General features: G+C 42.9%; 1 protein-coding gene across 3 annotated transcripts in view; it reads right to left on the bottom strand.

Moving 5' to 3' along the window:
* Positions 1-23,303, bottom strand: part of SMURF1 (SMAD specific E3 ubiquitin protein ligase 1) — a 101,199-nt gene extending 77,896 nt beyond the window's left edge. For all 3 annotated transcript variants that reach the window (XM_059898798.1, XM_059898799.1, XM_059898801.1), the window contains exon 1: positions 22,973-23,303. In XM_059898798.1, coding sequence (XP_059754781.1) covers positions 22,973-23,027 — 55 coding nt within the window. In that variant the 5' untranslated portion in view covers positions 23,028-23,303. The remainder of the gene's footprint in view (positions 1-22,972) is intronic.
* Between the last annotated feature and the right edge of the window lie 304 nt (positions 23,304-23,607).

The following is a 23,607-nucleotide window of genomic DNA, read 5'->3' as shown; positions in this document are numbered from 1 at the left end:
AACAATATGGTCTCCCTTTGAAAAAGGTGGGTAGGGGCAGGGTAGAGGAAGAATATACATATAAACATTTTTACCTAACATGTCTTTGCAAACATTCACAAGAACTTGTTACTGGTGAACTGTCCCTGGGGGAAGAGAATTTGAGGGCGAGGGTAGGTGTGGAGGGCCTTCCTTTTCAAAACAAGCCCTCTTGTACAATTTAAAAGTGCACATTATATATTACCTTTCCCCCAAGAAAACAAATTAACCTTTTAAAAAGAATACATATTTAAATAAAGGGGTGCTTATGTAATGACAATATGCTTACGGAAAGGTTGTTGATCTATGCTGGGGGTGGAAAACAACTGGGAATGAGATTCTACAAGTGATTATCCAACAATGACAGATATCGGAATACTTTTTTAGAGTATAATTACACATTTCCCAAATGGAAGATTATATAAACAGCGTGATGCTTACATAAGAAGTTGAAAGGCTGTCTGAGTCTGTGACAGCAAGCCGTCCTTAGGACCCCTGACTCCCTCGGCGCAGGAAACCTGGGCTCCTTTTTCCTCCCACTTAAGATCTCAACCTGGGCTCCTCAGGCACTGACAGGTAAGGGAGTTCTCCATACCGAAAGGAACCTTCTTGAAAAGACCTTTTCTGTAATTCCAGAAGAAAGACAGATTGTATAAAACACCCATGATTACAATTACAGTCCAAAGGCCTATTTTCAACTCTTTCTCTTGATTCTGAAGACCTTCCGTTTGTATCACGTAACCCCCCAAAGTAAATATACTGCTTTAATTCATGGCTAATGAGTCTCCAGGTACACTGACAGGTGTCAGACAGAGAGAAGTCCTATCGGTATCCACTACCACCTACAACCTACAATACAACCCAAACAAAGGGCTTGTTTCACCCATACTCCCTCAGACTCATGACTGTTTCCCATTTCTGCCAGATTACCACCAAATCTTCTCATCTTTAAGTTCATTACAGAGGCTGCTAGCGATTCTGGCTACAACGGCAGAACCTCCTGGAGCAGCTGGGAGTGAGAGCTGGTCCTTCCTGCCCTGCTTCTTTATTTCTAGAGCAGAAAAAAATAACAAACCTGGAAGCCCCACGTAGCAGCAGCTTTTGTAGTCTGTGACTTCATTTAAGGAAGTATTCTATGAAACCTCTGAAAAGAAGCTAAATTTAGATTGAAGTCTTTCACCAAGAATGCCAGCCTCTTCAGCTAGGGAACCCACATGCCCAGCAGCATAGCAGGGTGGGGGTGGGGGGGGAATCAACAACTTTAAAATACATAAAAATGTGTCATCATTGAGGGAAGTGAAGCTGGAACTATTCAGCCCAAAGAAATTTTCTTCTGGTACCACCAACATCTTAATTCTCGATAAAGGAGTAGTGACTACAAAAACTTTTGTAGGGAAAGAAACAGTGAAACAAGGGAGACAGGTTTTCTTTATAAGGTTTCTACTAAGAGAGCAAGGAACTACTCTATATACCAGGATGTCTGTCATGATAGAATCTGGCATCGAGGTATTGAAATCAACATACTGTCTGAAAACAAGTTCTCTAACACTGAGTCAGACAGGAAGGAAAAACCATCTACTTACTCACCAGTACTACTTTCCCAACACCTTACTCTTCCCAAATGTGTCAATTTAGACCTTGAACTCTAAGATGATAAGAGACACAGCAAAAAACAAAAAACAAAAAAATAGGAAAGAAAACAAAACTGGTATGATTTGAGATTAATGACAATTAACAGGGAGATAATGCTCTTTTCTATGCATTTTTTTTAACATTGAAGAGTAAGGCTGAGCCATTTAAAAGCTCATCTTCTCCAACGTTCCATTCCCAAAATAAAATTAAAATATTATATGTAATTTTAAAATTAACATTTAACAGCCTCATCCTACTTCATGCTCCAAAACTGGTTCTATCCTGCAAGCCGTACCTCTAGACAGATTTCAGCAGATAACTGTGTAAGAGACAAACAGAGAGTGAGATTTCCTTCGTTCCTTCAGATTTGCGTCCTCCTCTTCTCCCCGCCCCCAATCAGCTGGGAAGCAGTCCCAGATTCTTCTCAAGCTTAGTTTGGAAGTAAAGCTCAGCCTTGATAAACACTCAACCCAGGAAATGCTTTGGATCGTAGACCACTTAGAATACTCAGTCTGTCCTTTCCCAAGAGGTCTCTTTTCAAACTCCATTTGATAGGCGGTTTGGCAGTTTTATATTTTCACTAAAACCTCCTGGAACATTGCTGAGAGATAAAATCATAGCAGGCTGGAAACTATACAAATGGTGGAGGGAAGCACCACACCCAAGGAAAGCTCCTCAAACTTCAGGGGGAAATCACTGTTCAAAAGAGAGGGTGGTGGGGAGACCTGGGGGCCAAACCAATTAGAAAAACAGCACCGGCTTAGCCTAAACCAAGAACGTGCAAGCTTCTGGAAGTCACCAGAAATTTATTCATTTTTTCCGTGGAATCGTAATAACAGAGTAACATTTCAGTAATATATATGTGATAAATAATAATAAGGCACAGTTGATGCTGATGTCTAGTAAATAATCAATAGGGGTATAGGCCAAGGAGGAAACGGCTAATAAAAACGAAATCTTAGGTCGGTAAGAGGTGGTGGAAATTCGGGGAGAACAAATATACTCTTTGCTTTTTATATTGTTACTCATCTGTGTCACAATAACGCCAGGGCCATCTCCCCCTCCATATAACAACCCCTGAAGTGATCGCTTTCCGGGAAGGTCAGTGGAAGGTGGGAGTTCCTCACGGAGTGATGTTTAACGAAGGCCTTAATTTGGAGACAAAAAGGAAAAGAACCAGATTCAGAAACAACGTTGCCACCAACTTGTAAAGTAAGATGCAAAGTAACAGAGCAATTAGACTTTAGTCCGGTTACTAGATCCTCAGTGAAGCCTTAGGCGAGGTAGCCCCTACCGTACACTGGGCACCTGGTTACTGCATTTCCTCCTGGCAACAACCTTAGGAGGTGGGTACTGTCTGCGCTGAAAGATGAAAGGTGTGATTTGCCCAAGGCCACTGGTATGTAGTCGAACTGGCTTGGCTGACTTCTCTGCACTCCACCATCTCCAAAATGGGGACAAGACTCGTACCTCCCCGGTAGGTTTATTGAGAGGAGGAAACAGACCTCATGAAAACTGCTTAGCATAGTGTCTGCCTGGCAAGTAGTAAAAAGCCAGTAATGGACAGATATCTTGATGATTATTTCCTAGGGTCACCCAGCTCCTGAGCAGCGAAGCTGGAACTGAAACCCAGGTCAGCTGTGCTCCAAAAGCCTTACTCTGCGCACAGGGATCTCCTTAGTTCCACGGCACGCAGTTTGCATACCTGACCTCATTTCTATAAAAAAGGCCACAGGACAGAAGGGGCACTCCAGAGAATGACATCCCAACACTGATGCTTTAAAGCCAGTGCTTGGCAGACACTCATTCTAGAATATTTTGGGAGAGATTCCAAACTTTGGCAGTGAAGGTTGCCCAGCCCCAGCCTATGTGATCCAGGGCAGAGCTAAGGGAAGGGAAACAGGACAGGACCTTCCACGGGGTCTGCCCCCTACCAAGGTGTAATTCCCTCCCGTGCGCTTTACGTTTGACCTCCTTTGCCTGCAAAAAGATTTTAAACAGTACCTGACTGTAAATGGAAGGAGGCCCAGTGTCCAAAAAACAAACAAATTTTTTAAAAAACCCACTACACAAACGCCTGAATGCCCACAGCATTTTATCAGGATGCCCAACCTCATTTAGTGTATTTTTGTTTGTTTGTTTTTTTGGCCGTTCTGCGTGGCTTGGGGGAACCAGGGATTGAACCCCAGCCCTGGCAGTGAAAGCGCCCACTGCCGAGTCCTAACCACTGAACCGCCAGGGAATCCAACATCATTTAGAACTTACAACACTCCACTCCCTTCACAGCCCCTTTGTATCTCCTCTGGCTGGGAAGGTTTTTCTAGGGCTAAGTAGGGAATCTGATGTCAGCCTTGGAACAATGCCGAGACTGCATAAACAGTACGTATTTCCTTCCTCTGGCCTCTAACCCTTTGGGACGTCCACTATGCTACTTGCCAGACAACCTAGCACATAGTAGTTATTCAATAAACATTGGTTCAAAGAAACTCTGAAGGGGCTTCCCTGGTGGCACAGTGGTTAAGAATCTGCCTGCCAATGCAGGGGACACGGGTTCAAGCCCTGGTCCGGGAAGATCCCACATGCCGTGGAGCAACTAAGTTCGTGTGCCACAACTAATAAGGCTGTGCTATAGAGACCGCGAGCCACAACTGCTGAAGCCCGTGCGCCTAGAGCCATGCTCTGCAACAAGAGAAGCCACCGCAATGAGAAGCACATGCTCCGCAACGAAGAGTAGCCCCCACTCGCCGCAACTAGAGAAAGCCCGCACGCAGCAATGAAGACCCAACGCAGCCAAAAATAAATAAGTAAAATAAATAAATAAATAAATAAAATTTATTAAAAAAAAAAAAAAATCTCTGAAGACCATGTAGTCTAAACCTGGCCCCAACAAAGGATCCCTCATCAAGCACCCTAGAAAGACTATCATCCAGCATTTGCATAAACACTGTAACTCAGCACTAACTACTTTGTGAAGGGGTCTCCAAAGAATGAGGCCCCTCTAATTACTCCCTCATTAGACAGTTCTCACTGTTACCAAGTTCCTTCCCAAGCTGCGGCGGCAGTTGGCATCACAACTAATGTTCTCTAAGCACTTACCCTGCGCACCCTTCCCAGCACTTTCCACAGCAAGGAAGTGGCAAAGCCAGGATTGGAACCCAGGCCTCCCTCGCCCGGGCTCTCAGCCACCACGTAGTCCATTCACTGGACCCCGTGCTGCCCTCTGCGCACAGGAGTCCCTGGTACACAGCAGGCCTCAGAAATTAGAATTTATCAACTCACTTCCTGCTCAAACCTCTCTGACATCTGACCACTGCTACCCAGACCCCACCCCCATCCAGGTTACCACGGCAGCCGGAGTCCTCCATGCCCTCCACCTGTCTGGCATCTCTTACTTCAGTCTGACCTTCAAAAAGGCCACACTCTTGCTCCATTTCACCTGTCTCTGCACGTGCTATTACCGCATGGTCCCTCTCCCCATCCAGATCTTTCCAGAGCCACTTCAAATGGGGCCTGCCCAGCAGCTGCGCTTCTCTGGCCCACAAGGAGCTTCCTGTTCAATCTGGCACTTTTCTTACTGAGCTTAACTGTTTCTAGAGAACGTCTCACTTCCCTAGGTACCGTTAGGTTCCTGGCAGAGATGACTATATTTCTGCAAGGCACCTCTCATCCTTAAGCATCATGCTCAACAATGAGTAAAACTAGTATAGATGGCTTGAGGCTTATCTTCCTTTAGAAGTAATCTGACTAGAAAATCAATATCAAATTCGAATGTGAAAATTATGGACTTCAATGTTACATAATCAAGCCTCATTAAAATAATAAAATGCATATTTCTTCTTCATATATGTCAATAGGTATATATTCCTCAAAAAAAAAAAAATACTACAGAGATAGATATGTTGCATTTTGTAGTAATACACTGGGGTAAAATGTTTTTCTCTGGTATTTGTTTATTTAAAAAGATGATTCTTTAATTAGAAGCCCTTTTATTCTTTAACAAACTATCAGATACTCTGAACTGGGTTCCTTCAAGTGTTATGCATTTCAGAGCTGTTAAGAACCAGGCTACATCCATCAGGAGAGGCTGATATGAGGTAGAAACAGAGGTTTATTCCTTGCTATCACTATTTTATCCAACATAGGCTGGGTCTGGGGCTCAGGCCAGGGCAGAAGAGGACCCTCTGCTCCACATAATCATTCAGGGACCCAGGCTGATGGGGGATCTCCCCCCATATGATACACACACGGTTCAGGGTGTCCCATGGTAGAGCTGGAGGTGCTTATGGCTTCAGCCCCCGAGTGAGACAGATCACTGCTTCTCACGGTTCACTAGCCAGAATCAATCACGTGGTGCCACATAACCTCCAGGCAGCTGGGAAAAGTTGAAGGGCACAAGGACAGTCATTGAGCAGCGCTGTTTCTGCCACAGAGGCAGCTCTGGAGCTCCAAAGGTAGAGCGGTCCCTGATGACGTGAAAGAAGCAAGGTGTACAACAGTGCATATAGTATGCTGTCACCTGTGTTAACAAGAAAGAGAGAGGAAGAGATAGAGAAAAGGGAACAGAAAACCTCTGAAAGAATGCTACTAGAGAAATTAATAATACCATGGTAATAATTGCTGCCTCTCTGGAAGCAAGATGGTTGGCAAGGGGCAGGGAGGAGGAAAAGGCACTTTTAATGGGTGCCCTCTTACCTTACATGCATGGGTCATCTATTTTAAAACTCTAACTAAAATCATTTTTAGGCTGTGATTTATACACTTCAAATTAATGGGTTGTTTGGGGATTTTTTCTTTCTGAATCAAGTCCAATCTATTCTAACATAAGAAACACCAGATCCTTGACTCACACTGCCTGAAATTAAACACCTGGAGTAACACTGACATAATCACTTCCTTTAGTAAAGGCTTGCTGAGAGATCTTGCACTGGCTTCTCTCTATTCTAAATATAAACATCACTACTATGTAGGTGATGAGAAAAGTACTGAAGCCGATCAAATGTCTGCTTTTGGAAATAATTTTCCTGTTATTTCAATTTAGGTACCCTTTATTTTCTAAAGTAAACCTCCTTTTCTAAAATAAAAGTGTTATTTTTGGTACTGTTACGCTGAATTCTATACAAAATACAGCAAACAAAGTCTCCTGGGTTCCCCGAAAGAGAACAACACTGCTGTTTCAGAATGCATTAAAATATGGACTGCACTGAGATACAGTCTTCGCCAAAATCATGATCAACACCCTCAAATAACATTTAAATACTTCATGTGCCAGATGTGCCAGGGGACTGCCTCTGGGGCTGTGACAAGGTAACGCAACAGCCCATCTGCTCCACTCACTCAGTTGTCGTCAACAGGAGTAGAATCCTGCTGACATTCAGCTGATGAAGTAAGCCATAAATAATGCAATAAGTAAACAGTTAGGTCAAGTCTCCGAAAAGACTTCTATCATTCATTTCAATTTTAATATCAAAAACAGGCCTTAAAAAAAACAAAACAAATAGGCTTATACTACCCCATTCACAACACTCTAAATACCAGAGAATTTCCAAGAGAAATAGCACTCTATCGAGTTATGTGATATCCTTACGGGTTTTACTTCTAAATTTATGCTAAGCATATTACATAGCTACTTTTTACTACACCAAGTTGGTACTTAAATAGTCTGTGACTGTCTCTCAAGTTCTACAATATACTGTCCGCATTTATATTCTAGTGGAAAATCAACTACCACACATTTCTTTCAAACAGCAATATTACGCTTCCTAAACTGAATGTGTTTGGGTGTATCAGAGGCGCTTTCCTAAGCTGGCTTTCTGCCTACAACCTGTGCTTTTCTAAAAGGTAATGTGCACTATCATTTAACCTGCCTTGAGCTTCCAAATAGGTTTAGTCAACCAATATTAATGATTCCAAAAATGTATCTCAAATTTCTTTCTAAATCACTGAAGAAAAGCAAATAACCCAAGTTTGCAAAGCCTATCGTGGGTCTTGTAGCATCCGCTATTCAACCTACGTAATGAATTAGTAATTATGAAATTGCCAATATTGCAACATGTGAGGCCAAATACAATATATGTTTAGGACAAAAACAAAAAGGAAAGGAAACTTTAGATCCCACTGTGTTATGTTTAAACTGAAGACGGATAGCATTAATTTGTGGGTATACAAACAATTTCCAGGACTTTCAAGTCAGAGGCAGCCGTAATACCATATATCATTGATTCTAAGACACATTTCTTAATATTTTAACATCTCTGAAATCTTCAAATGAATCATATTGTAGTGTAAATACTGGTGTTTCTTTTTTAGTGTTATATAAAACAATGGTGCGACTTTCAATCAAAGTCATCTTAGAGTCACCGAAATACGACAATGTTAATATTAGCTAACATGTATTGAACACTGTGTACCAGGCACTGCATGTGGATTATTTTATTTAATACTCACAATACTCTGGTGTGGCTTCAATTATTTTCCCCATTTTTATAGCTGGGGAAACTAAGAGATGAGGTCACTTGTCTAAAGGCACAGGTTGGCCCCAGTCCAGCTCTTAACCACCCGGTCTCACTGACTCCACAGAGGGAAGGGCTTGAGGGTCTGAGAGAGCCAACAATTCCTCGGAACATGGGTTCGAAGCCCAACCAAGCATCTTCTAAGCACTTTTTTTTTTTTTTTTTTAAGGAATATAGGAGTAAAAATACAGAGCTCCAGATATCAAGAACAGATATTAATTATTAATCAAAGCCTTTACTATAAGGAAGGGTTGGTAATCACCTTTCTGAGAAAAATTATACTCTTGCATAAAAACCAATTTTTTCTCTTTTTATACATCCTGAATTCAATTTATAATTAACATGTATTTTTCTTCCTTAAAAATATTCTATTATCTCTAGAGAAATGATATAAGAATGTATTCCTATGCTCTGTACCTAAATTTTATTTAAATCAGTATTGAAATAGTCCCAAATAAAACAATACTATACAACAAACCAGAAACATTCTACAATACAAATCGACAATGAAATTTGTTGGGGTAAGTTCACATATAAAGCTACCATTCCTAACACCTGGCAAAAATGTTTGACACTTCTACAAAAATACATCTTTTAATTCGCACTGCTACAAAGAGGGCATTCTTTTTTTTTCAGAAGTTCATTAAATGGTATTGTCTACTTATTTGTTGGTTGCCTTCCTAGCATTTCTTTTCCTGTTCCCTCAAATGTCCTAGTCCTATATGTTGGGTAGACTTAACACCATTACTGATTCCAAGATGGACCCTAATTCCCATCATCCTAGCCAGTGGTTGGCTTAGAGATGGACATGTGACCCAAATTAGGCCAATCAGACAAGAAGATTCAACTCCAGAACTTCTACTCTAGGCATGAGCTACTGGGGAAGTGTTCTCTTAACATCTCTGCTAGTTAAAGCCAGAAGCAAATAGCCATGGGAGCTGCTGGTAGCCACGTCCTACCTTTGGAACACAAGGGGAAGGGACAGCCAAGAATGGTCTAAGGTCACAGCACTGAGAAATGGGAAAACCAGGTCCTTGCCATGCCACTGGAACTACTTTTGCACTTTGCTGTTAATTTACTGAAGGAAATTCTTTCTATTGAGGCAATTTAAGCTAGGTTTTCTGCTACTTATATCTGAAAGCATTCTGTTTTTTAAAACTAATAAAAAATCAGTATCAGGAAGTGTGGTATTATAAATACAAGACAGAAGTAAAAATGTGAAATTGGCTGAAGAAAGGAGACAGAGTAAAATTCAATGAACACCCCATGAACCCAGCCTGAGCATTTAACTATCTTTGAGAAAAGAAACAATCAGGCTGTGGCCTGTGGCCTGTGGCTTGTGGCCTGTTGTGCCCACCAAGACTACAAAGAGCACTAAGGCACTCAATAGGAAAGATGCAAGATACGGAAAGGTTCCGACTACTCACAGCATTTATTAAGGATCTTTGAGGAGACAAAACAAAAAGGGAGGAAAATATGCCTTTGCTAAAAGAGGACCTTTCTGCTTCAAATCGTAATCCAAGGGGACCGAGAGATTTGAAGAGAGAAAACAGGATAAAGAGAGGGAGGGACGTGGTAGCCTTGGCAAGAGATAAGACTGTGGGGTAGGGTGGGCAAAAGAATCCTGACCCCCAGGCATCCCCCAAACACCCTTGTGAGGTATTCTCAGCCTGAAAATGGGAAACATCATTCGAGATGTTACTGCAAAACATCCCATGGGCAAGGGACAAATTCATGATGTCCCTCCATCCAACCACTTATTTCCAACAGCCCTGAGGGAAAAGCAAAGGAGAAAACTAGGAAACCAAACGTTATGAAGATGGGCCAAATTCTAGACTTGGGAACATTTCAGGCTTTGGTTCAAACCCCTGGAATTGCCCAAAGTCCAGGAGCAGACTAGGTTTTGGGGTGTCATATGGTCACAGACCTCCCAAGCTGAGCTGACAGCAGGCTGTGATTGCCCAGTTCCCAGCCCCTATCTCACTCTGTGGCCAAAAAGAAGCAACCCACAAACACTGCCCCCAAGAGGGGTGTCCTCCAGTGTGCAACTCAGATGTGGCCATGGAACCCAGTCTACAAGAAGGTCATTAATTCTTTCAACCAGCGAGTGTTCGTGAACACCGCTGTGTACCAAGCAACGTTCAGTGGGAACACAGACGTAAACAAGACGTCTGTAAGCAAGGCCACGGGCTTCATGGAACTTACATACTAGGAGCAGAGAGAAAATCCGGTCGACTGGACAGCTAGCTGTTACACCAACACCCAACAAAAATATCATGAAGTGATGATTGCTGGTTAGGAAGTAAGGCTGCTGTGACAGTGAGGGAGCTACTTCAATGGGGTGGTCAGGAAAGGTCTCCCTGAGGAGGTGACACTTGGACTGGGAACTGAATGACAAGAAGGACCAGCCATGGAAAAAAAAAAAAAAAAATCAAGGGAAGAGCGTTCGAGCATTTCATTAAAAAAGACAACAACGAAGACGCAGAAGAAGAGGAAGAAAAGAGAAGAATAAAGGAATAAATCATGCAAAATCCCTAAAGCAGGAACAAGCTTGCCACGTGTTATGGCTGGGTGTCTGCAGCCTAGAGAACAAAGGGAGAAAATGACACAGACGAGGCCAGAGAGGCAGCCGGGGCAGGATCACACAGGGAGTTTGATTTTATTCTGAGTAGGAAGCCACTGGAGGACTTTAAAGAAGGGAATGACATGATCTAATTTCTGCTTTGAAAAGAGTTCGAGATGGCGAACAGAGTAGTGATTGCCAGGGGTCCCAGGGATGGGGAAGGGGTGGATGTGCCTTTAAAGGGAGAGCACCAAGGACAACACAGCACAGTTCTGCATCTCGATTGTGGTGGTGGTGGTTATACGAATCTGCACATACAATTGGTGAAATCTGACCTGTGGATTGTACCAATGTTGACCGTCAGTTTGTTTTGATATCATACCATAGGTACGCATGATGTTCAAAATGGGGGAGGCATAGTAAAGGGTACACAGACCTCCCTGTACATTTCTTTGCAACTTCCTGTGAATCTACAGTTACTTCAATTAAAAGTTAAAAATATTTTGCAAATTTGAAAGTTGCTAAGAGAGGAGATCTTAAAAGTTCTCATCAAAAAAATTTTTTTGTAACTGTGTAAGGTGATGGGTGTTAACTAGACTTACCGTGGTGATCATTTCACAGTGTCTACAAATATCAAATCATTATATTGTATGCCTGAAATCGATACAGTGTTATATGGCAATTATACCTCAATTTAGGTAAGTAAATAAATAAGAAAGCTAAAAGCATGACCAAATCACATTTAAACAAATCCTAAGATAATATTCATAATATTTGACTCACAAAATGCAAGTCACTTATTTGGGGCTTTAGGGAGAACAAATGCGTTTATGATAATAAAAGATTAAATAGATAGAACTCACGTGGCAATTGTGTGAAGAGTGTGCATCTATTTCTTTTTGGACCAAAAATATTGAATTTAGGTTTGTAATATATAAGTCTATACGATTCTCTGTTAATATTATTTTAATACAGTACTAGTTATTTGCAAAGAAAACAAGTCTGAACCTACACAGGAGATCTCAGGAAGGAAACCTGGTATGTAGACAAAACATTACCTACGTAATAAATTAGAAATTATTCATAGAAACAAGTTTTTAAGGTTTCTGACTAAAAAATTTTTTACCTTTTTCACATTACATCCAAATACAGACCTAGATTTTTTAATATAAACATGTATTTGCTAGTGGCTGAGGGTGGCCCTAGCAATATGAAATTTAACAACTCACAGATGATTCTGACACACACTAGGGTAGGTCATTCATTCTCAACAGGATAATATTGCCTAGAAGGGTGTGAAAATTGTTTCTTGGGAGAGGAAAAAACCTTAGCTTATGATGCTTACACCAAAGCTCTACCTTACCTAAAAAAAAAAAAGAAAGAAGAAAGAAAAAAAAGTTAAAAAGAAAAGATGTCTTAGGCTTCCATTTAAGATATGGATTGGAGAAAAGTGAAAGCAGAAGCAGAATCACAATGTGATATTATGCTGCACTCACCAAAAGGGTTAAAAGAAAAAAGAAAACACCAAGATTGGCAACAATATGGAGCAACTGGAACTCTCACACACTGCCCATGGGAATGTAAATTGGTACAACCACTTTGGAAAACCGTTTGGCAGTTTTGTTAAAGTTGAACATATGCCTACTCCATATGACCCAGCAAATCCGTTCTTAAGTATACATCTAACAGAAATGCATATATATTCTTGCCAGAAGACACACACTCAGATGTTTATAGCAGCACTATTCATAACAGCCAAAACTAGAAATTTCCCAATTGCCCGTCAACTGGTAAAGGGATCAATTATATTTAGTTTGACATAATGTAATACTCTACCGCAAAAAGGATGAATAAGGTACAACCACACAATAATATGGGTGAATTTCACAAATGTAATGTTGAAGAGGTCAGTCACAAAAGAATGCCTACTGTATGGTGCCATTAACATGAAGTTCAAAAGCAGGCTGTTACAACACGACAGTGATTATCTTTGGGGGTGGGGGGTAGAAACTGGGAAGGTAGCTTGTGGGTATTCCAGATACTGGGAATATTCTATTTCTTGATCTAGATCAGAGTTTCTCCAGCACTACTGACATTTTGGACTGGATAATTCTTTGCTGTGGGGGTCTGTTTGGTGCATTGTAGGATGTTTGGCAGCATTCCTGGCCTTTATCCACTATGTGCTAGTAACACCCACAAAGTAGTAATGACCAAAAATGTCTCTAGACATTGCCAAAAGTCCCTTGGTGGACCAAATTACTCCGCAGTTGAGAACCGCTGATCTAAGATATAGTTACACAAGTGTGTTCAGCTTATAAAATATCAACAAACCGTACACTGCCTTTTTCTGTATGTATATGATATTTCAATATACAGAAGCAGGGAGACCATTTGGAAGACTATTGCAAGCATCCAACGAGAGGTGACGATGCCTCGGACTAGGGCGGTAAAAGTGAAGATGGAGAGAAGTAGAAAGATGCAGGAGATGGTACATGAGGCAGAGCTGACAACTTCTAGAGGATGAGAGAGAAGAAAACCAAGGAGGACACCGAAGTTTTTGGTCTGAACAGCCGAATGGTTGAAGACATCACAACGATGGGCCAGACTAGGGTCAGAGCACCTGGGGAATGACTGCAGGGGGTGATCAAATTGTGAGTTATCCAGAGGCAGCCAACGTGCTTTTCTTGTACAGGAGAAGGTAACGTGTGCTCTGGACCACAGAGACTATATGTTTCCCATTCTTCACTCTTTCAAATTGTAGTCTTCAATCGGGTTTCCTGATCCCGCTCCACCGTTGTACACAATTCAACTTGTCACTGGCCATCCCTCAATCATCAGACCAAGAGACGCTCCATGTAACCCTGACAGAGACAACTGGACGTCCTCACCAAGGCTCCTGGAGCTGAAGCCGGAGGCAGTGAACATAGAAGCAGGAGTGAAGGAGCCACACTGGCCGGGAGCAAGGGCAATGTCAGCCAGTCTCTTTCCGTCTCCACTTGAGGATTTCCCCAAGCAAGGACTTTGTCATGAATTAGTTAACATCGTTGAAATAGAGAAATAACTAATACTGCAGCTGGATGGTTTTGGTTACAAGTAACACTGGAATAAAAAAGGGCAAGCAGCAGCTGTCCAAGCAAGAGCTGATGATGGTGGCAGCTGGAACTAGGATGAGGGCAATGGACATGAAGGGGAGACACATTCCAGAGGAGACACATTCCAGATAAACTGTGGTGACAGAAATGAGAGGACCTGAGGATAAATTAGATATGAAGAATGACAATGAGGGTCGTTTTTTGGTTTGGGCAACTGGGTAGATTTAATGAAGTGGGGATGACCGTTAGAGAGAAAGGTTTCTGGGGAGAGAGGATCAAGAAGACTGTTTTGGACACGTTAAGCTTAGTCTACTAGGCATGTTTGGGGGAGAAGAAGAATGTCATGTTTCCAACCTCAAATAATTGTGGAGAAAAAAATGCTACCTTACCGCACCCCCAAAAAAAACTTGTCTAATTTTGTGAGTGTGGATTATCCTCAGGAAAGACTAACAAGAGTTAAATCAACATCCCATAAGTACATGCAGGCCTTCTGCACATGAGTATTGATTATTGTAAAGCATACGAATTTATTATACTTGGATTAAGCGTGCTTCTGAGAATTTTTGTATCGGCCCGTGAAATGATTATCCAGTTAGGACAAGAGAAACTATCCTTTCTCTCCTGTAAAATGTGTTTTTAAAGACTAAAACAAATTGCATGCTATTTTTTTAACCTAGAAACAAAAACACATTTAAAAAGCAACAAACCAAAAAACAAAAACAAAAACTTTTTGAGGCTGGCTTGTATCTTGTCTCAGGTGAGGAAATGTTTATGAGAACTCTCTGGAAACTATGAAACACCGTACAATATAAGGCATTACTACTACTCATACGTACGAACACCCATCAAGCAATCATCAGACCTATGATTTGTAGGTAATATATGTAGAAATACAATACAGTAAAACTAAGATTTTGATCCCAAAGATCTAAGAGAATAAAAAGGCAACAAATTACATGTGGCTGTAACTTTGTCTACTTCTACAGAGTCAGATATCAATATTTCTTTTTTAGGCACCACTAAAATTAACAAACAGGCCTTTTTAAAAGTTCAAAATAAACCTATTGATTATAAATACTTGGGAAATATACCAAATTATTATTGCTGGCTTATGCAAGTTAACATTTTTATCCCACTTTAGGGAGGAGGTTATTTTACAAAAACAGGTCGGAGATAACCCCAAGTGACATTCCAAATAAATGATATAAACCAGCACTATTATTCAGAATCAAGACCCCAGTCTTTCAAGAGGCTCTCTATAAAAAGTAAGTCTAAGTAGGATTAGATTCCTGAATCTGGAAAGGATCATTCAGGCTGGAATAAGTTTTTAATATGCTAGAACAAGGGCATTTGTTTTGGGGGAGTATTCTCAGTATCAGAATGAACATATTCTCTGGGAAAATGTCTGTTCAGACCTGCAATGTATGCAATGTATCTTACTCTCTAGTGAGGAAATACATATAAACATGGATATATACCCTTAGATGCTATTTTAGCCCTTTAAAATACAGTTGGCACAATTTGCATTTTCAGAACACCTATATTTGAAAACAATTACAATCAGCAATTAATCTACTAGTTGCTCTAAGAAACTCTTTTCTTCTTAAGAGTTGTAGATTCTTTTTTTGTTTGTTTTTAACATTTTTAATTGTTGAAAAGCAATACATGCTCAAGGGGTCGGGGGGGGGGGGAGAAAGGGGGCAGGAGGGGAGATGAAATAGTAAAAGGAATACAATAAAACCAAGTCTCTCTCTCTCATCTGGACCCTCAACCCCAGTTTTCCTCCCCAGAGGAAATCACAATCAATATTTCGACAGAATCCTTCCAGTAATATCTATGCAGATAGATCTATAAATTTCCCTTTTATCTTTACTTTGTTTTATTACTCAAATAGTATGTACAATTTCCACTCTTCTGAATCATGCTTTTCCCCCACTCAATAACATACCTTGGAGAATATTCCATATCAGAATACAAAGCACTATCTTATTCTTTTAAACAGCTACGCCTCCCTGGGGATATACCATAATTGATTTAACTAGTTCTCTATTAACGCATATTTGTTTTCAGTCTTTTACAATTTCAAACAGTGCTACAATGACTTTGCACATAAGCCTTTACATAAATGTGTGACTATATCTGTAAGAAAAATTACTAAGGGCAGAATTGTCAGATCAAAAGATGTATACATTTATTATCTGATACCAGACTGCCCTTCTTACTATATTGTGCCAATTTATATTCTCAACCAACAGTGTAAAAGTTTCTGCTTTTCCACACCTTTGTCATCATGACATATTTTCAAACTCTAGTCTCTGCCAATCTGCTAGATGACAAACTGTTTCACCCTTAGTTTTTTGTTTCTTGTTTGTTTGGGGTTTTTTTGGCTGTGTTGGGTCTTCGCTGCTGCACGCGGGCTTTTCTCTAGTTGCGGTGCAGGGGCTTCTCATCGCGGTAGCTTCTCTTGTTGCGGAGCACGGGCTCTAGGTGCACGGGCTTAGTTGCTCCGCAGCATGTGGGATCTTCCCGGACCAGGGCTCGAACCTGTGTCCCCTTCACTGGCAGGCGGATTCTTAACCACTGCGCCACCAAGGAAGTCCCTCACCCTTAGTTTTAACTGGTATTTTGTTTGGAGTGAATAGGGCTGAGTGTCTTTTCACATGCTTGAAATCCATTTTCATTCTTTTCTGTGAATTGTCCACATCCTTTGCCAAATAGGTTATTGGCCTTTTTCTAATTGATTGTGAAAGCTCTTTACATATTAAACAAGCTTGACTTTCATAATATATAGATTACAAATTGTTTTTCCTAGTTTGTCTTTGGCTATCGATTTTTATCCATTTTATTTTTCCATGGAGAAAATTTCTATCCAACTACTAAAGTTTTTTTATGGTTTATAACTGTTTTTCAGCTGCTGCTTTTGGATTTTAAAAGATATAAAATCATACTGCCTGCAAATAATAGGAATTTTGCTTTCTGATGTCTATCTCTAGTTCATAACAATTGTAACAGTGTATATCCCTGTGTTGCTCCTGATTTTAATGGGAATGCTTCCAAGGTTTCACAATTTAAAATGATGCTGGCTTTGGCTCGTGACACTACTTCTCTAAGGAACTTTCTGAATGCATAGAGAATTTAACAGTTCATTCTTGAGTATTATTTTTCCATGTTTATCAATAGATTCCATTGATTTTCTTCAGTGTCAAATACATCACTAGCTTTAGCACTTACATGATTATTTAGGAGTAAGAAATAACAGGAATCTATGACTTTGGATTTACACTGTCTACTCTAGAAATAATTCAAAACTACTCATCAAAATATTTAATCCGTATCAAGTCCTCGCCTGATATAAAAAGGCAGGTACCTCCCATTACAGATAGGAAGACTGAGTCACAAATAGGTTATAACTCCACCCACCCCCTTTCTTCACTGTGGCGCTTTTGGGAGTTAGAAATAAAATCAGACCTTCTGAGTCCCAATCCGGTGGTTAAGCCACAAGAAAGCACCAAGGCCTTTAGAGAATTGAGCAGATGCCCAATGTACAAAGAAGAAAGCAGGCTGCCTTCTACAACCCCCTCACCCTCGCTACAGCTTCACAACATTCTCTTCCAGACTCCCTGTAAGCAACCTCCAAGTTGGACTCAGGAGCCTAAAACATCTGAAATGCATCACCCAGCAGCCAGCATAATAGGTCCGTTCTCCGTGATACATGATGCTGCCGACATTCCTCAGCCAATTAGAATTCCTTTCAGCTGCAATGGAGGTGAACACAGCTGGAATTACAGAGTGGGGCCATCACCAGACGCACTGATTGTGCATTATTTAAGCCTTGTTTTAAGACAATAAGAGGATTTTTTTCCCTTTAATCTAGAAATATGGAAACAACATTTCACTTAGTTTAAGTATCTAAATGGACTCGATTTCATCTGTAGACACAACAGGAATTCTAACATTTTTAAAAAGAAGATATGTCTGATTCACAGGGTTATGAGCTTTTGGTATTTTTTCGAGAGAGCTCGACAGCTCTCAACTAGAATGGCCTTAGGGACTTTGGGCAGCTAGATGCGGCGGACAACTAGCCAATTTAAGTGAGGGGCTTTCTCTCAATAAAATTCACTTACAAAACAACAAGCAAACTAGTCATTTGAGTTGTTCGGTGACAAAAAAACAAAAAACAAACATAACAAACCCATGTATTTTTTACTAACTCTTTGTTTAAAAGCATTTAGCCACTGAAATGGTTTTGAAATAACAAAAAATTGATTTAAGTGAGAACCCTAAAAGTTAGGGTTTCTCACCCAGAAAATCAGAGCATGGCACAGACACCAAATTATTTCATCCATTTCAGAAGGTTTTTTGAACTTCCTTTTTGCTCTGAGTACTCAATAAAATGCACGATTCAGCTATTTTAACTTTTAACCAGTGCCCACAAACTTGTTACCAAGCAGCCAGGCTAGTGAACTGGATCAGTGAGCTGATGTTGAAATATTATGGGTCAGTCTTTCTTTTTTTTAATTCAGGAGGAAATACTTCTTCACAAGTGACTCAGGCCCCAGGACCCTCCCCGTCACCCAATGTTCCACATTAGAACCGGCCAATGTGACCAAACAGAAAAGGAAAGTCTGCAGAAGAGAAGAAAAAACCTGAAGTTCAGACACAACTTTCATGTTTGCAAAAATAGGAGTTTTTTGAACTGACAAAGAAATAGGATTGAAATAAAAAATGCTAGTTTGATAAATCACAACTACTATAAAAATACAGAGAGATAGAGCATACGAAATAGTTCATTTCTCAAGCCAGTTAGGTGGGTCAAGAAGATTCTTTTTTAATGGATTTGAGGGCGGGGGGGGGGGGGGGGGAGGTTTTTCTTAAGACAGCACAGATGTGACCAAATCACAAAATCAACATGAGAGGGACTTCCCTGGTGGTCCAGTGGTTAAGACTCTGTGCTCGATTCCGCGTGTGCTGCCACTAAGACCCCAAGCAGCCAAATAAATATTTTCCCCAAAAAATCAATACCAGAACGTGTACTTGGCAGAGGGTTATTGCTTTTAAAGTATAACTGCAGTATAAGTTTTGCAGTAGCATTTGATCTAGCCCATCCCACATCCTTAGATGATTCGGCTCAAAGAAGTACCTTGACTGCACCTTCATGAGCTTGAGGCAGACTCTAAGGAAAATGTTAGGCAAACTCAGGTGGAGGGTGAATGTTGGGTAAACAGTGATGACTTATTTCTTCTTATCACAGTTCCAGTTGTTAAAACAAGAGTTCTGCCCGGATTACATAAGTCAGGTACAAATTGACACAGGCAACATCTGCACAGATTTCTTCATCTTGCTATAACTCTAAAAATAGTTTCCATTTCCATAGGCTATCAAGAAGGTTTCCCCTTCTCTACTTGGAATTAGAATTTTTCTCCCTTCCCGATATACAGTCACACTCCAAAAAATATAAAAACACAAGGAGATCTGAGAGTATTTCAAGGCATAAAAGCACCAAAGAAAAAGTTTAGGCATTTGGTATTCCAACTAACTGGTTAACATTGGAATAAAATTTAATTTGTTTGAAGAGCACTGTGGAACCCTGAGCTCAAAATTCCATTCTTTTACCAAAGTGACCTAAATAACGTATCTGGGATTCATTTGCGTACCATGTAAGAACAAAGTTTTTGCAAATCCTGCTTGAATTTAAAATAAAAATGTTTCCAAAGTGTTTGATTTGCCAGGGGACTCTACAATGTCTGCAAGATAATGCTCTTCAACCAAGATCACTTGATTTTGTACATATTATGCTCCAAACCTACTGAAACCATTTAAAAATGATTTTCCTGTTAAAATACCACAAAGACATTCATTAAAATCATAGTCATTTCAATATAAAGACTCACACATTCTTCTACTAGTTTAGGCCAGCTTTCCAAAGCAGTGCAACATACGACCCAATAGTTTTCAAAAACAAAAAGGGTTCCAGAGGAAGGGGAAAAAAAGAAATCATAAATGTAACCAATACACAAAAGTAATGCTTGACATAAATCAAACAGGAGGGCTGTGTTTTAACACAAATTCTGAATATCAGGACTGAGACTTAACAAAAGCAAGCATAAGCAAACGGTAATTTGGAATAAATAGGCAGACAAATTGACACATCCTCGAGAAGGAAAGAACGTTATAATGGAGTTGAAATTTCATTTTATATATTAGGAAACTGAGAACCCAGAAAGGTTAATTTGTTCTATATCATGCAGTTAATGGCTGATCTTACCAGAATCAAGTCTCCTAATTCTAAACCCACCAACCACCTAATACAACTGTGGACACCAAAGTTCTAAATACTCTTTTATAATCCAATGTCTTCATACTTTCCATTGAACTGTGCCCTGTGTGGTATTCGCTGACTGGTTAGAACAGCCCTCGTTTTAAAAAATCATTTTTTCAAATATCACACAGGGAAATAAACTCTGAAACCTGTAACAAAAGTACACACCTCTTGAAAGATGGCTTCCCAAGATGCCAGAAGTGCAGAGATTTCAAACTCCCCCCGTCAAGCTCAAAGATGAAGCCAAAACCTGTTCTACCGCCAACAAAATATCTAGTTCTGACGTTTCCACGTAAATTAATGTTCATCAGACAACTGGCATCAAGTGTGTCTGCAATCAACGCTAAATTCTCAACCTCGCTGCAGGGAGGACCACACTCACAAAACCCCTCAGATCATGAATTACATCAGCTGGGGGAAAGGGAAAAGGCGTTCTGGAAAGAACACTCATCACCTGATCCTGCGATAGCAAACACCATCCAAAAACTCTTTAAAGCATTTCTGCATCTATGACATCTAAATTTCTGAGTCCAAAAATAATTTGGAAGGACAAAACCTCCACTCCAGGAGGAAAAGGCTCACATCCAGACCTGCCAACTAGGCTTGATTAATATATAAATACACCTGACACAAATGTTGTAATTAAAACCTAGCCCTTCTAAAGCATTAATCACATTTCTACCCCAACTCACAAAATCAGTTACTTCTGCTTTTAACAAGAAAACTGAAACCAATCTGATGTCAATTATAGATTACACTGTAAATGAGAACCAAATGAAAGTTGTCAGTAATTAAAGTTTTACAAGCATTACAAAGTCAAAAACGTGGCTTTTATGTACCATTAAAATAAGAATGTATATACTGTATCTACATAGGGAGTGAGAGTTTCCTACCAGCCCTGGAATAAAGAATTAGGTTTCTCCAGAAACAAAGATCCCTGGGCTATACTTGTTACTTACAAAACCAGGGTCTGGGTTTGGGTGCAAATCATTACCTGATCTGATTGTATTATCTGGTCATAACCTGATCTGACATCTTTATACAAAAAAAACTATCTCCCTTTCCTTGAAACAAAAAATGGATCATGCAACAACTAAGAACTCTCAGAGGAAATTTTCGTTTGAAAAAAAAAAATCACCCATTGCTGTTTTCAGGGATTTCACCAATAACTGAGGGCCATGCATTTGCCATAAACTGTCCAAAATGATCATTCTCTTTTTCAAAGAATCTGACCAGACTGACTTTGAAGTCATCATCAGACCAGTCACTGAACAGAAAAATCCAGGGGAAAATCCCCAACAGGGATTAGCCTGAACTTTTTATTTCCTTTCCAGAGCGGGAAATATTCACGTTTGGAAAGTCCCCCAGCAGAACCGTATTTGTAACACTACAATCTGGCCTCAGGTGTGAATTTAAACCGGAAGACGGGGCAGCAGACCCGCAGGAGTGGGGAGAGCGAGAAAGAGCAGATGAGGGTGCAGACTGGTCCAGGATCTCTGGAGCCCGCTAGCGAGGGGCAAGCCGACAGACACCGCTGGCAGCTACACACACCCGAACCACCACGTCGCAGGCCCAGAGCAGAGCTTCGCGCTCACCCTTGAAGGTTGCACTATGAGCCACCTAGGAGACACGGGCATTTCATTGAAGACTCAATGAGAGTGAATCAAGGAGTCTGCGTTAGTGCAGCTGCCAAAGCCTCCAGAGTGTGCGTGGGGTGCGGGCGGTGGGGGGGGAGGTTTTTCAAGGATGCTGGCGGGTGGGAGAGGGGTGACGGTAAAGGAAAGAACTGAAGAAGCACAGTCAAGAGTAGGTAGTGGCCTGGCCTGAGAGAAAAAGGAAGTGGACTAGACTGAAGAGGTCTGGACCAGAGGGGAAGTGAGAACAGGACCGGGAGAAGCTACGAGATAGGATTCAGGAATTCGAGGCTGAAGGAAAGGGTGGAGGCCGCCAGACAGAAGCAAGGGGGCGGGGCTGGGAGATAAGCGGGGGCGGGACTAGGTAGAAAATGAGGGGCGGAGTTTAGGGGAAAGTGAGGGGGCGGGGCTGAAGAGAAGAAAGGGGCGGGGCCCGGAGGGGAGAAGTAAGGGGGCAAGTGGGGGGTGGGGAAAGCAAGAGAACGGATGAGGGAGGGGGTGAGAAGTCAGTGGGTGGGTGGGTGGGGGGAGACCTGGAGGGAGAAGCTAGAGGCAAGGCCGGGAGGGGAGAAGCGAGGGGACAGGTGGGGGGAGAGATAGGGAAGAGCCAGAGAATGGGAAGGTGGCGAGAAGCGAGGGGCGGGACCGAGAGGGAAAAGAGAGGGGGCAGGTGAGGGGAGAGGGAAGAAATCCAGGGGGAGGAAGGGGTTGAGAAGCGGGGGGCGGGACCAGGAGAGGAGAAGCGAGGGGCTAGAGGGAGAAGGAAGGGAGCGAGGAGGATGGAGGGGAGGGAGACGGAGGGGGTCCAGGAGGGGAGAAGTGAGGGGGCGGGGCCAGGAGGGGGGAAGCGAGAGGCCTGGGTGGGGGGGGGGACAGGGAGGGGAGCGAGAAGGATGGAGAGGGTGAAACGGAGGGGAACCAGGAGGGGAGAAGCGAGGGGGCAGGTGGGGGGGAAAGGAGGGAAGCGAGAGGGCGGATGGGGGTGAGAAGCGAGGGGGCGGGGCCGGGGAGAAGCGAGGGGGCGGGGCCGGGAGGGAGCAGCGAGGGGCACTCGCCGAGGGGGGCGACCAGGTCCTGGGACAACGGCCGGCGTGGGGGAGGGCCACTTCCCCAGGGCGCCCTGCGGGAAATTCTGGGGCTGCTGAGGGGCCGTGCGGGGTGCGAGTGGGCGCCGGGTGTCGGCGGGGGCCTCCCGCCGGCCGTACCTGTCAGACGGATCTTGATGCTGGAGCCGTTCCTGCGCGTCCCGGGGTTCGACATCTCCCGCCAACGATCGGGCAGCCGCGGATCCAGCGCTGCCGCCCCCCGGCCCGGCCCGGCCCGGCCCCGCCGCCGCCGCCTCAAGGTTACGGCTCCGGGCTGGGCGCCGGGGTCCGAGCCGGGACACAAACTCCGCGGCCCAGGCGTCTGGGCGGCTGGCGGATGGTCGAGCCGGGGGATCGGCGCTCGACCCGGCGCCCCCGACCCTCGCTCGCTCCCAGCCGAGCCCAGTCCGGAGCCGCCGCCGCCGCCGCCGCCACCACCTCAGAGCCGGACGCCCGCCGCCCTCGCCGCTTCCGCCGCCGCCACCGCCTCCCGGAGCCGCGCGCGCTCCCGCCGTCGTGCCGGCCCGGCCCTGCGCGCGCCTGGGCCGTGCAGCCCCACGCCTGCCTGCGTGCGCGCGCCCGCGGGGATGGCTGGGCGGGGCGCGCCGCGCGGCTGCGTCGCCCGCTCAGCCCAGGGCGCGAGGGGTCCGGAGCCGGTGGCCGGGTTCCCTGCACCCGTCGGACCGGGAGGCGGGAGGAGGAGATCGGGGGCTGGGGCCGAGCGCTTCGGAGGCCCGCGGAGCCCGGCGCGCTGT

The sequence above is a fragment of the Balaenoptera ricei genome, chromosome 15 (genome assembly GCF_028023285.1).
Source record: "Balaenoptera ricei isolate mBalRic1 chromosome 15, mBalRic1.hap2, whole genome shotgun sequence".
NCBI lineage: Eukaryota > Metazoa > Chordata > Mammalia > Artiodactyla > Balaenopteridae > Balaenoptera > Balaenoptera ricei.
The sequence above is the reverse complement of the archived record's forward strand: the minus strand, read 5'-3'. Positions and strand labels throughout refer to the sequence as shown.